General features: G+C 38.3%; 1 protein-coding gene across 1 annotated transcript; it reads left to right on the top strand.

The window, feature by feature from the left end:
* The first annotated feature begins 3,810 nt into the window (after positions 1-3,810).
* LOC100890666 (toll-like receptor Tollo) lies at positions 3,811-10,905 on the top strand. The gene is made up of 2 exons (XM_003730973.3): positions 3,811-4,073; positions 7,387-10,905. Exon 2 carries the CDS (start codon positions 7,418-7,420, stop codon positions 10,220-10,222), a length of 2,805 nt encoding a protein of 934 aa, XP_003731021.2. The 5' UTR covers positions 3,811-4,073; positions 7,387-7,417; the 3' UTR covers positions 10,223-10,905.
* Positions 10,906-13,765: the final 2,860 nt, after the last annotated feature.

Here is a 13,765-nt window from a genome sequence, read left to right as displayed (position 1 = left end):
CTTGATAGAGAGGAGAAACCTAAACCAGGGGCCTGTTTCATAAAACTTGTTATCTATAACAAATGCTAAATTTCTATGACAAATTTGCTCTCAGCCAATCAGATGCCATGATTTCAGTGGCTTATAACGGTAGCTTGTAACTTGTTATTGATATCAAGTTTTATGAAACAGGGCCCATATGCAACCTAAAACGAGAGTGGAATCCTAACCCTAACCCTAACGTTTGGTCACCAATATCTATATCAATAATTTCTTATCATTTTGATGATTCCAGAACCTTGCAGTACACACCAATACTTATATGCTAGATGATCAACCTTTTCTGATTGATTCCACAACGTTTCTTTCACAATGCAATCGCATGACCAGAACTCAACTTAAGCTTTAATCATTGAGTGATTTATTGAATATGTATCGTTCGTTCACAAGTAGTAGCTTTCCTTTCTTCATCTGAGGACATTTTTTAAAATTTTGTTTAAAGCCCACCGTACATTATATTGTACAATCAGACTGCTATCCCATTTTCGAATAAATTACTATTGTTATGATTCAATATGGAAATCGATAGAGGTATGATTATACAGATTCAGGCTATGAAAAAACGAAGGAAGTCCAGAATTGAAATTATAGTTCACTGTAAGCCTTGGAGTTGGAGTAAAGGCCAAATTTACTACAAATCCTATTGCAAGCAATCGCACAACTGGTTATACGTCACTAAGATCGTGAGCCGATTTGCTTTCCACCCACGCGAAGGCTTGCGTTACCCCTGGAATTTCAATTTTGATGTATTCGTACAACCATGTAGAATCTCCATAGTAAGATTTGATATGTTCCAATGTTCATAACAAGGATTATTGCAAAATTGTTCTAAAATCGGATCGCACTCAAATTGTACAGTATCATGTATGTGATGGGTTTAACTTGTAGATTCATTCTTATCATAATCATGTGTTTTCAAAGGTACCAAGTAAGTTGATTTGGTATCATTGTGAATATTATACAACTCACTCCTAGATCCTAATCAAATAATTGGTCAAAGGCAGTCACGTGTGATGCATTTACTGAGACTATCACACTTTTTTTCTTCAATAAGCATGCACTAGTTTCCAGTACTTGTCAATGATTTTTAAGTATGCAATGCGCAGCACTGCGTGTAAATGCTTATAGAGGTAAGTGCGCTTATTTTTGTAAGCCTATTAAATTTGGGATTTATTGTGACTGATAATGAATCAAAATAAAATTGCAATTAATTCTTTTTCCACCTAATAAAGGATCTAGGAGTTTTGTTGTATAAAACAAATGATGCATGCTTTTATTCGTTCATTAAATGATCTATCCACTGTTGTTGAGTCTGTTTTAGCCGATAGATGCATACAGCCTCAACTCGAGTGCGGATAGATCATATAAAGAACTCATTCACATGCATCATTTGTATATCATTACCAAGCTGATTTTGCTATAAGGAGTATTATTGTTATAGCTATTTTCTATTTAGATTAAATTGCGTTCTCTTAAAGGGTGTTAAGTTTGCCAGTTAATGAGTAATTGGCTTGCAAACGAGGATATCTAAAATTAAAGATTGGAAATTGATATTATATGCCAATTGAACGTTTATATTGGTCTTATTTAGTATTTCTATATCTGAATATGATATTATGATCCTTTAAACAAATAATTTTAAAGCATATTAAGGACAGAGAGAGGGAGGGAGGGAGGAGAGAGAGAGAGAGAGAGAGAGAGAGAGAGGGGAGAGAGAGAGAGAGGGAGAGAGAGAGAGAGCTAGAGAGAGAACAGAGACGAGGGTAAGGGGGAGAGGGGTATGACGAATTGAACTGAATAATGAGAGAGGGGAAGATAAGTTAATAGAGTTGAAATAAAAAGAATTTAGAGCGAGATGAGGTAAATGGAATATAACGAGAAAGAGGAGGAGAGAATGGGGGGGGGGGGGGGGGAGGGGCTCGGTAGTGTTAATAATTTTGTCAAGATCTCTCAATAATAGTGACAAGGTACTATCAGAGAGCATGCTTAATCTGCTTAAATAGAGAGAGAGAGAGAGAGAAATATAAAGAGGCAGGGCGTGAATGACAGCAGCGAATCGGAGATTTTTTGTTGTTAGCAATTAGTTTGTTTCATCATATGAGAGAGAGAGAGAGAGAGAGAGAGAGAGGGGGGGGGGGGAACAGAGACATAGGGCGGGCGGAAATATATGCGTTTTTTAAAGCAAATTAGGTAATTATATAGCAGTTTCTTGTTTGATTTCCTCTTGAGTAGCTCAATTTAGTTATAAGAGTACGTGACATCGTAAAAGTTTCCCATCATGTTAGTTTAGATGTTAATCATATGTAAATAATGTAATCTCTTGCTAAATTAGCTTCATGACACAACTATCAGGTATTTTCTTGTGACTTGCTATTTTAGAACATTGGCTTCGTCACCTTAATTCGAGGCAAATGACAATTAGGCTTGTCTGCTATTTCCCTCAATGGTGAGGAGATCTCGTTATGGTCAGTAAGATTTCCCGCCGCTTGTATAAGGCCAGTTGTGGATTGGAGGGGATGAAGGAGGGAACAGGGGTTACTGCCACCCACCCCCTCCCCGTCCCGAAACAAAAGGGGTAATAAGGGAAGAAAGAAAAGGGGGGAATATATATATATATATATATATATACATAATATATATTTAATCTGTGTGAGTGCTTATTTGATTGGAATTTGTCTCCTATAAGGAATGCATGGATCCGACTCTACTACTACGCCTATGCATATCATTCACCTTTCCCACAAATTAACTGAAAATTTGGAACGCCCCCCCCCCCCCCCCTCGATCCCCCTCGAGTCGAGTTCCTTCCTTGTCTTTGTCTTATCTTTGTTAATGTCTGCTTGTTACTGATAACAGCAGATATCAATCATGCAACGAACTGGGAAGTCAAGAGAGCGTCAGGTGGATTCGACTTCCTTCCGAAATCCAAAAAAGTGGTTGTTGACGTTATGCCAACTCGATAAAAGAAAATTCGATCTCCTCGAACGCGTGCTCTCCGGATAAGGGCAAAATTAGATGTGCAGTGACTTATTATCGGTGACATTACTACAGGGGCACAGGGGCATATCCCCAGCCCCTAATATAAAAATAATAATTATATTATAATAATAATGATAAAACATAATGCTGAAATGGGGGAATTAGATGAGAGAGAGAGAGAGAGAGAGAGAGAGAGAGAGGAGAGAAGGAGAGGGGGAGGGGGGAATAAATGAAGATATAAATGCGAATAAGGGTGGAAATGCAAAGGGTGGATATATATTCTATATATATATATATATTATAAGCAATGATGAGATACGATCGACCCACTCCTACATCCTAATCAATTCGCATTTTCGAGGAAGGCCAACTATATTACCCCCCCCCCATCCCCCCTATCCTCAGTGATGATATGCCCCTTGCCTCGACGCCTTGGGGGGGGGGGGGGGGGGGGGGGTTAAGAGGACATTTTTTTTTGTCTCGAAATTTGAAAATTTGACATTTTGCTCCGTTGGGGGGGGGGGGGGGGTCAGGTCAGCTTTTTTAGGTCAGTCAAAAAAAAAAAATCCAAAGGGGGGGGGGGTTAGGGGGGTTAAGGGGGAGGGGGGTTTACACACAGAAAAATACCAAAGGGGGGGGGGGTTTAACCCCCAACCCCCCACCCCCCCCCCCCCCCCCCCCCCCCCCCCCCCCCCCCCCCCCCCCCCCCCCTGTGTACGCGCCTGCTACTCTATATCTTATTTATGTTAGGATATAGATATATACGTGCATGTTTCAAAATCAGAGTTCACACGCAGCTATAAATTTTGATGGATTCACGACCCGTCGGATGTTTTTTTCCTGTAAGAACTATATATGCACGACTCTCAAGACATAATAAAACTTCTATCACTGCAGCATTCACGCGCTTGAAAATGAAGGATTGGTGAAATGCTGGATTTTCGGACATCGAACACTGTTTAGTGTTGGTACTAATAACTTACTTTGATTTGTTGTTAACCAGACGAGTCATTTTCGAATATTCTGGAGCTACCGCGGATTCTAACTCACATCAGGTAAGTTTAAGAACAGAAATGGAAATAACCAAGTTTTGATTTAAGACAAATTGTGACAGGCCTACAGATAAATATGATCTTAATCAAGTCATTGCAGTTATTTTACGCCTTTTTCAGTATTGTTTGTTTGATTTACACTCTTTTTCGCCTTTAATTCTCCCCTCTTTCTTTATTTTTCATGGGTATTTTATTTAGATAATATTAATTTCGTTATTTTTAACAAAATGTTTTGAATTTTTGTACAATGTATAGATTTTTAATCTGTGTAATTCATGTGCCGAATTCAGTTGTGAAACTGCCATTCATGAAAGATGCATCAAATACGATTTATCTATATACCTATCGTGTATGTATTTGAATTATGTAGGTTTTGTATTAAAGGGCGACCCATCACAAGCCCCGTTCTTTTAGGGAATTTCGCCTCCTTTGAGTTACAAATATACATTTCATGATCCCTAATGATATGTCACGTTTATTTTGATTTTGAGAAGGAGATAAAATATTATTGAATTGAAATGAATGAAACTGTCAACGACTACTTGTGTTATTTTGGACATGCCCTTAATTTCCAATGAAAAAATCTGTAGTCTTTATTATAGGATTTCCCGGCCAAATTCGCGAGTTTGTCATTCAAATTAATTTGTCTTGCGTTCAAATTCGACGGTTTTAGTACAGTCAGGTATATCTCGGGTTTATATTCCCTTTTCTAGTTTTCAAATCTATGGAATTTTCGTTAGAATCTACGTATGTTTCATTCAAATTAATGAACGACGTGCTTCTTTCGCTATTTGGTCATTCGATTTGGCGCAACACGATTTTCTGACAACGCGACGGTGTACTTTTAGCATTCTAATTCATTTGTAGCATTCAAATTAGCACTTTGTGCACTTAAAGTGATGGTCAATATACATTTCTCGTTTATTACACACTTTTTATAGCTCATTCTTTTTCTTTCAAGATTTTTTTTTCATGTGTATTTCATCATATTTCATTTTCTTGCATTTATACACTTATACTTATTAGATTTGTCTGATATTCATCAGCATTTAAGTTTGATTGTTAAGAAGAAAAAAACGACTTGCATCTACGAACCTGATGGTCTCAATATATTTGTAAATGTTCATGTAAAGAAGTTGTTTGTCTTATGTTTCGTCATAAATTTATCACAATTTCATCATAGTTTCATTATGGAAGAAGGATACAATATTGTGACTGGGGTAGGGACTAGAGTCAAGAATTGGAACATAATTCATTATTTAGCCATGTCTTTAGCCATCGATCTGATTGCGGGCAAGTAAACTATGAAACTCTTTAAGAAAAACAGAGGGGTGTGCTGGGTATAAGAGACGATGTGAATTACTTTTGTAAAATTCCGAGTCTGTAGTCAAAAGGGGCGATTGAGGGTACCCCCACCTTTCCCGGGTATATGAACATGTCCGTGCAGAAATGCCATATCCCTTGATTTCGCCCCTTCTTTACTTTATGTCTGACTACACCCATCTGCATTGTCCTGAAAATAAATAAATGGAATAACAGCTTAGACCCAATGGCAAATCATGCATTTTAACTGCATTATTTAAACACTGTAAAAGTTTGATGCAATTCTTCCCCCTAACATTCCTAACTTGACTAAAAAATATTACGAATACGAATGACAGGTGTTAATTTGAATGATACAAATTACGCTTCGACAAGTGAATATTAATTTGAATGCTAGTTGAGCAGTTTCTAAATTGAATGACAGATCTATGAAACCCTTTGACCAAAATCCTATATTAGATACAAAAACTGGAAAATTGAATGATAATTGGCATGGCAAAGCCGATCTGCGCTAACTTAAATGCAAAGTAAATGAATACGAATGACAAACACGCGAATTTGGCCGGGAAATCCTATATTAGCAGGTTCAATTATTTTTTCATTTCTTGTGGAGTATAGATCTACCTAGCGTATCAAAGAGAATTACCATTAACATTATTTGCTGGCATATAAGCCTACACGGACCATATATGGAATAGTTTTAACTCCATGATTTGACGACATGATGAAAATAGGCTTACGTGCCAAATTTAAAAGCATAGAATTACAGGCTTTTGATTTCACGCACGTTTCTAATATCCGGGATGGGATCATAATGTTTTTCATCTGCCTGAGCATGAGATACACGTACCGGTATGTCACCCTTAAGCAACATCCCCCCCCCCAAAAAAAAAAAAAAGTTTTTAAAATATTTGTATTATATATTTTTTTATTTAAACAAAATTGAGGGGGGTTCGAACCTCGAACCCCCCCCCTGCGTACATATACATACTTAGGTAACATGTATTCCCTTTTAATAGGGGGAGGAGGGGTAAGCCGAAATTATGGAAGGCATGTAACTTAGAATCCAATGCCTAGGGCAGCAGCAATATCAGAAGTATGTCGAATTCGTTAACATTGAATGGCATGCCTGTTAGAGGTATATTGATTTACGTTTTCACCGGAAAAGGATTTCCTACACCCACAAAGCAGGAAATATTGGACTACATTGTGGTTGATTGTTGATACAAAGGGCGCAGAACAATGTATGTTGCTTCATCATGATTTTCAGTGCTGTATCCATGCAGATATTTATAAATGGGGAGGGGTCGGGTGTAGGCAGCAATGTGTGCCATACACTATGTGTAACAGTAAGTTTTTTGCTGGACTAATCAAAGGAACACAATAAAGAAATTGCACAAATTAAGATGGTAACTTTTGTTTTTTGAAGGCCAACGTACCCAAGGTAACCAAGTTTGGGCCGGTTGTACTGCCCTGTCCATAAATCTGCCACTGACTGATTGTATCATCAGACTAATTTATTTGTTTATATTTTGTATCCTGTCCTGACGAACGATGTCATTTGTATAGGGGCAAAAGCGGAACTTGATTGTGTTCGAAACACCAGGAACGCAACTGTTCTATCCCTTTAATTTCCATCAAATTTAAGGAATCTGCCATTTTCAACTCATATTCCAATGGATGCATCTTTACCATGAGACTAAGATTTATTTCATCCCATGCCCCAGCCCCCACCCCGGCCCTCTCCCTCACAAGGTAAGCATTTGGGCCTACTTCTATAACGAAATTACTTGTTGAAATAATATTCTATTATAGTATGTAGGAGAATGCAACAGGAACATACCCCCTTTAAACCCAAATTACTTTAACCACTCCTTTATTCCATATTTTTTTCTTGTGAGAGAAAGTAACACTTATATGAATCTTGACCTTCAACACAACTCGTATGAACATCTAATTGGTCTATGTCAAAATGTTTTTCTTTTCTTTTCAGATCTACTCCGGATACACGTATCTTTGTAACCATGGCAGCAGAAGTGCACAGTACCAAGACGCGACTCTGTCTATGCGTGTTCGGTGTATTGCTGTCCATGATTCCTGCAACATTTTCTTTATCTTGTAATGTACCAGATCTGCCCTGCTTATGCGAAGGACCAACCCAAGGGAGTGGCGATCATATCGAGTACCACAGAATTACCTGTTTCCTGACAGGAGAATGGAACGTCACCATAGGAGTGATTCCTCTTACTAGATCCCTAATTCTGAGCTGCAGCCACGGTGGTAATGGAACAGAAGAACCTGCCGATTTGAAGGAGGATCTGTTCCATAAATTTGCAGGAGTCTTGCAGAATCTTACAATGAGGCGGTGTAAAATTGGTAATTTGCCAACCGAGATCTTTACCGACTTGATCCTTCTTCAGAGGTTGCTCCTAACATCTGTAGATTTGAATGGTGAAAGGTTATCAGCGATTGGAGGAATAAAAAAAAATGCCTCCGTCAAACTCTACTCAAATAAACTGCATTCACTAAACTCAGATTCCTTTGGAAATTACTTCAGCAATGTCTCGTCCCTCGATCTGTACTCCAACAGCGTTCAGGAGATTGGGAACGGCACATTCGCGATGTTTCCATCTCTCAGAAAGTTATTCCTTGGAAACAACACCATTAGTGTTGTCAAAGAGGGCGCTTTCAGTGGACTCCAGAGGCTTTCAGAGCTCAATGTAAGAGGCAACCCCAGCATGTTCGACGGTAGCTGGTGTCTGTTTAAGAACGTTCCTTTCTTGACAACGCTTGATGTATCTTTCACCGGTTTAACGAACGCCACCCAATTTAACTGTGCCCCTCTTGTACATTTGAGAAGGCTGCTTATCCATGACAATAACTTAACAAAACTTGATGGTTCGGTTTTTGCTCTCATGCCCAACATAACTTTCATCGACGTATCAAACAATGATCTAGAATATATCCACTCGAGTGCGTTTCACGGAGGACTGAATGGCTTGAACCATGTTGACATGAGCGGTAACCATCTTCGTGACTTCCCAATATTAGCTTTCGAGTCGACCCCAAATATTAAATCAATCAATATCTCTTACAACTATCTTCGTGTGATTAAGAAGGGAACATTCAGCGGTCAAGCCTCCCTCCAAACCATAGACCTCTCCTTTAATCGCCTTCACACCATAGATATGTTTGGATTCGTTGCCCTAGATAATCTGACAATGATTGACCTAAGACACAACAACTTTGCCATCTTCCCGGAAAATGTGGTTTGGCCTTTTGATATTCAGCCACCGCACATACCAATAAAAACATTTCTACAAGGTAATAACTTTAATTGTGGATGTCATTGGATGTTTTATATACGAAGAGGTGAGTTTAAAGATACATATCCGTTTTTCATTCTTTCTGATAACTCGACTTGGACTTGTAAGGCGCCCTCCCCGGTGGCCAACAAGCCTATGATGACACTACCCCTAGAGGATTTCTGGTGTCCATATTATAATGACGAAGCCTGTAGGCGAGGATCATGCGAATGCTACAGTCGTGATGTTGATGAAGCTAATGTCTTCTTCTGCAATAATAATACCATGCATTCCTTGCCAAACTTTCCTGCAAATACATTCATGTTTGAATGCGACGGATGCCTTATTGACGACCAGGTTACCTTGCAAGTAGGTGCTTTTCAGGCTAGTGCTCGTCTTACTTTTCTTGTTCTTCAGGACATTGGACTCGAAAGAATTTTACCTGGTGCTTTACAAGAATTTCCCAATCTGCAACAGCTGGATGTTTCGTACAATGTCTTAAACACATTCAGTGATGACATTATAACTAATCTAACCCATCTGCACACAGTCGATCTGTCGAACAACCGGGTGAATTCACTTAGTTCCAATACATTTGCGACAAATCTTAATCTAACGACTGTAAAACTCCATAGCAACAATCTCAAAACTCTTGAAGACGGCGTCTTCAACTCCACAACTTATCTGGAGGTTCTGACCTTACACAACAACCCTTTTGTTTGTAACTGCTCTCTCTTTTGGTTAAAGCAATGGCTTCAATCCCATCTGGACGTCGTTCCTCAACTCTATGACGTCAAGTGCTACGTCAACTCCTCGAACCCTGACTTGTACCCGATCATCCAAGTGGCTGACCTGGACTTTGGATGCTATAACCCCGACGTCCTGACCGTCCAGGAGTACAACGCTGTCATCGTCACATCGACACTCACTCTGTTATTCCTGATGGTTGGGGCGGTGACGTTCCGACATCGACGAGCCATACGCGTCATCCTCTACACGCGATACGGATTCCATGTCTTGCACGATGACGACGACGATGATGTCGTCTTGGACAACGTGAGATGGGAGTATGATGCTTACATCGCGTACAGTGATGAAGACATCCAGTTCGTGCTCGAGAACATCATACCAATCCTGGAAGACGATGACAACCTTCGCTACAAGTTATGCGTACGTCATCGGGACTTTCCTCCAGGTGGATGCATAGCCACCACCATTGTGACCAGTCTGGAAGCCAGCCGACGCAGTATCGTCTTGATAAGTCGAAGTTTCCTCCAGGATGAATGGCGACTCCTCGAGTTCAAGACAGCTCACCAGCGCGTCCTCAAGGATAAACGGAACAAGAACCTCATCCTCGTCTTCCTCGAGGACCTCACCAAGGACGAGATGGACGATGACATGAGGTATTACGTCACCGCCAATGCGTATTTGTCGACCACAGATCGCCTGTTTCGAGAAAACCTTCTATATGAGATGCCCCGTCGTCCTCTGGGTGAAATTCATGGTGACGTTGATGAAAGATGAAACTAAAGGTCAGCATAGCATTCCGCCGATTCTTTCTTATGTATATAACTTCATGTTCTTATATCTTATATCTTATATGACTGTATACCATATATATTATATAGATATAGATATTTCTCTTAATTTATCATTTCTGTATGACTATGTTACCAACAAATTGTATTTGCCTCTTTTTTATTGTGTTGATGAGTCTTGGTTTTCTGAACACTTCTTCATTTGTTATCTTTTTTTCATCTTGATATATTCATAATCTTACTCAAGAACCAAAGCTCTTTGATTATTGTCCAACTCTCTTACCCGTAGAGAAACGCTGAGCAGGGCCCCGTCTTACAAAGAGTTGAAATCAATCGCAACTTATTTGCAATTGCTATCAATCGCAAGTATGTACATAAGAGGTAGAAGACTGCAAACTTGCGATCGATTGGAAGACTTACGATCGATTCGGATCAATCGCAACTCTTTGTAAGACGGGGCCCAGATATAATCACTTTAAGCTACGGATGTCGGTTTTACATGGTTATGTTCCATTTGTTTTTATTACGGTTTTTATTTGTAACCTTTGCAAATGCAATTCTTCAAAATATCTCGTGAATACTTTCCCATCTAATGATACAGTGTACCCAAGGTATTTGAAAGTGTGGACTTGCTTTATTGTCTCCCTTTATAATATAATAATATAATAATAATATAATATAATAATAATAGCCTAATAGTCCACTCCAAATTTTATTAAACCGAAACGGAAATTCTTTTTGCCCAATTGATCGTGAGCCCGGCAGCCACTGAGCAGCGCCAGATCGACGTTGCTCTATCCCTTATTGTTGAACGCCAAACAAGGTAGCAACAACTCCTATCTTTTAACGTCTTTTGGTATGTTTAAGGTTCCATGGAGGAGTTTGAGTATTTTTACAAACATTATCATCCACTCCTTTATCTTGTTTTAAAATGTAATTATTGTAAATTTATGTTAAGATAATTATTGATGTATTTACTCTTTTGTTTTAAAGAATCATCAAACACAGGTATGATGATCAGGAGTATATATATTCTGGTCGATTTGGGGATTTAAATTCCATTTTATAGTTGAAATTTCTCCCTCCTCAACCTGAGTCATTTTCTTATCCCTTCCAGTTTTCAAAATGCTTGTTTCGGGAGCCAGCCCAAATTGTGTATGGTGTATGTCATCCCAATTCAGTTCTTGTGGTACCCGATAAAGTAAATATTAGTGTTGTGGTTTGCATTTATTTTCTTCAAAATAATATTGTTACTACTCTGGTATCCTACTTTTTACTTTATTGAAAAAAGGAGTATTTGTGACGTTGAGCGGTCCATCGTACGAGTCGTCGTCCGTCTTTGCTCCTGCTGAAGCAGAATCATTGATATGCCCTGCTAATAATGCAACATCACAGACTGCTGGTACAATGAGACTAGAGTGGGACGGATAAACGACAGTGAAATTATTTCCATTGTATATTGTCCCAGTGAGTCATAGTAATAATAATAATATTATTAGTAATCATGATAAAAAAATGATAATAATAATGATAGTAATAGCAATAATAGAAATTATGATGATGATGATGATGATTCACAGCATTTGTATGGCGCCATTTATCTGTTTAAAAAAACATTCAAAGGCGCGAGCTCCTCCAATAAAGTTAGCATTCAAATGTCTGAAGGATGATGATGATTATGAAGATGATGATGATGATGATGATAATACAAATTTCAAAAAATTAATAATAATGATAATATGCCATGTCTACACAGGGTTGACACAAAATACTACATGTACAGGTAGTTTACAAAAATTGAGATATATGTGAATTAGCAACATGTTTAAAAATGCTCGACCTGCACCCTCAATACAAATTGATTGATAACATGCATTAGTATTCCCTAAATAATGTGGTCCTGTGCATTTCAAAAGAAGGCTAACGAAAAATACTAATTTACGATCATTCTTTTATGAAACGCAGCATTTTCCAACTCGTATAACTATTATTTCTGTATTGCAACCAGAACTAAGCGGACACTTTTTTTTTTTTTTTTTTTTTTTTGGGGGGGGGGGGGGGGGGGGGGGTAAGGTCACCCTTTTTAGGTCAGCCATTGGCAACTTTTTTTCTTTCTTTTTTAATTTAAAAAAAAAAAAGGGGGGGGGGTTTTCCAAAAAGACAACCACAAAACATACACATACACAAAAATTCAAGGGGGGGGGGGTTAAGCCCACCCCCCCCCCTGCGTACGCGCCTGCGAGTAGGAGTAGTCGAAGAAGAAGAAGAAGAATAAGTAGAAGTAGTAGTTCACTGTCGCTCATAAAAGTGGAATATTTCAGTTTTACCCCAATTTATGGAATTATTTTAAAAATCATTTAAAAATAATATATCTAGATAATAGTATACATTCTGAGATTTTATTGAATAATAATTTGCCAATGTGTGTTTTGCGGGACTGCTAAAGCATGTGCATGCTACTATGCTTATTAAGTAGGGAACCTACGCCCTCAAGTAATAAATGACAGTAATGAGTATTAATGCCCCACAAAAGGGCACTAATATAGCACATCGACACGGTTTTGATCATGGGGCCTCACAGTTACGAGGCCATTGTCTTGTCACTGAACCATGACTGTACGCAGCGGGGGTTAGGGTAGGGAGCAGTTTCCATAAATAAAATAAAAAACAGAAGATGCAATAAATTCTCAATAATTGATTGCATTTTACCCCGGTCCCGAACATAAAAAATCCTCTGGACGGCCATGCATTATGGCTCAAGGCATGGGCGCTATTGATTTTTTCAACGGCTTTTTCAAATTATCTAATAATATTTGTGGTGGTACACAAGTATTAGAAATCGTTATATTTATGGATATTTCAGCCGTCTCTGACTCTCTGAACCATTTGATCAAACAAAGAGGATTTTGTCATTTAAATTGTATGTTCTTTCGAATTTGTCACTCAGTTTTTCATTATCTCACACAAAAATTATTTTGTGTAGCGCTCTCTGCAACAGAACTCAACTATCCCTTCAACGCTTATAGTCGGCGAACGGTTCTCGGGGATCGCGCCATCACTCGGCTTAACGCGTATAGTCGGCGAATTAAAAAAATCAATAAAAAGGGTCCAGAACTAAACTACCCCTTACAAAAAAGTTTTATAGAATTCTATAGAAAGCTTTATAGAGTTTTATAGAACTATATAACATTCCAGATTCTCTATAGAACTTTTAAGGATTCTCTATAGAAAGCGGTTTCCTCTATAGAATTCTATAGAATAAGTTTTCTATAGATCTAATTTCTATAGAAAATTTAATTAAAAAAAATAGCGTCCCCACTTCTCTATAGAATTTTTACGGTTGTCTATAGAGATCGGTTTCTTCTATAGAAGTCTATAGAATAAGCTTTCTATAGATCTAAATTTCTATAGAAAAGTTAATTTTTAAACATGGCGTACGTCCCCGCTTCTCTGTAGAATGTTTAAGGTTGTCTATAGAAATCAGTTTCCTCTATAGAATTATATAGAATAAGTTTTCTATATGTAGTAC

The sequence above is a fragment of the Strongylocentrotus purpuratus genome, unplaced genomic scaffold (genome assembly GCF_000002235.5).
Source record: "Strongylocentrotus purpuratus isolate Spur 01 unplaced genomic scaffold, Spur_5.0 spur5_scaffold_16, whole genome shotgun sequence".
In the NCBI taxonomy this organism is placed as follows: domain Eukaryota; kingdom Metazoa; phylum Echinodermata; class Echinoidea; order Camarodonta; family Strongylocentrotidae; genus Strongylocentrotus; species Strongylocentrotus purpuratus.
This window is presented reverse-complemented; position numbering and strand designations above follow the sequence as displayed.

What these genes read in the sequence shown, in the direction of transcription:
- LOC100890666 (XM_003730973.3), top strand. Translation starts at nt 7,418, where the DNA reads ATGGCAGCAGAAGTGCACAGTACCAAGACGCGACTCTGTCTATGCGTG.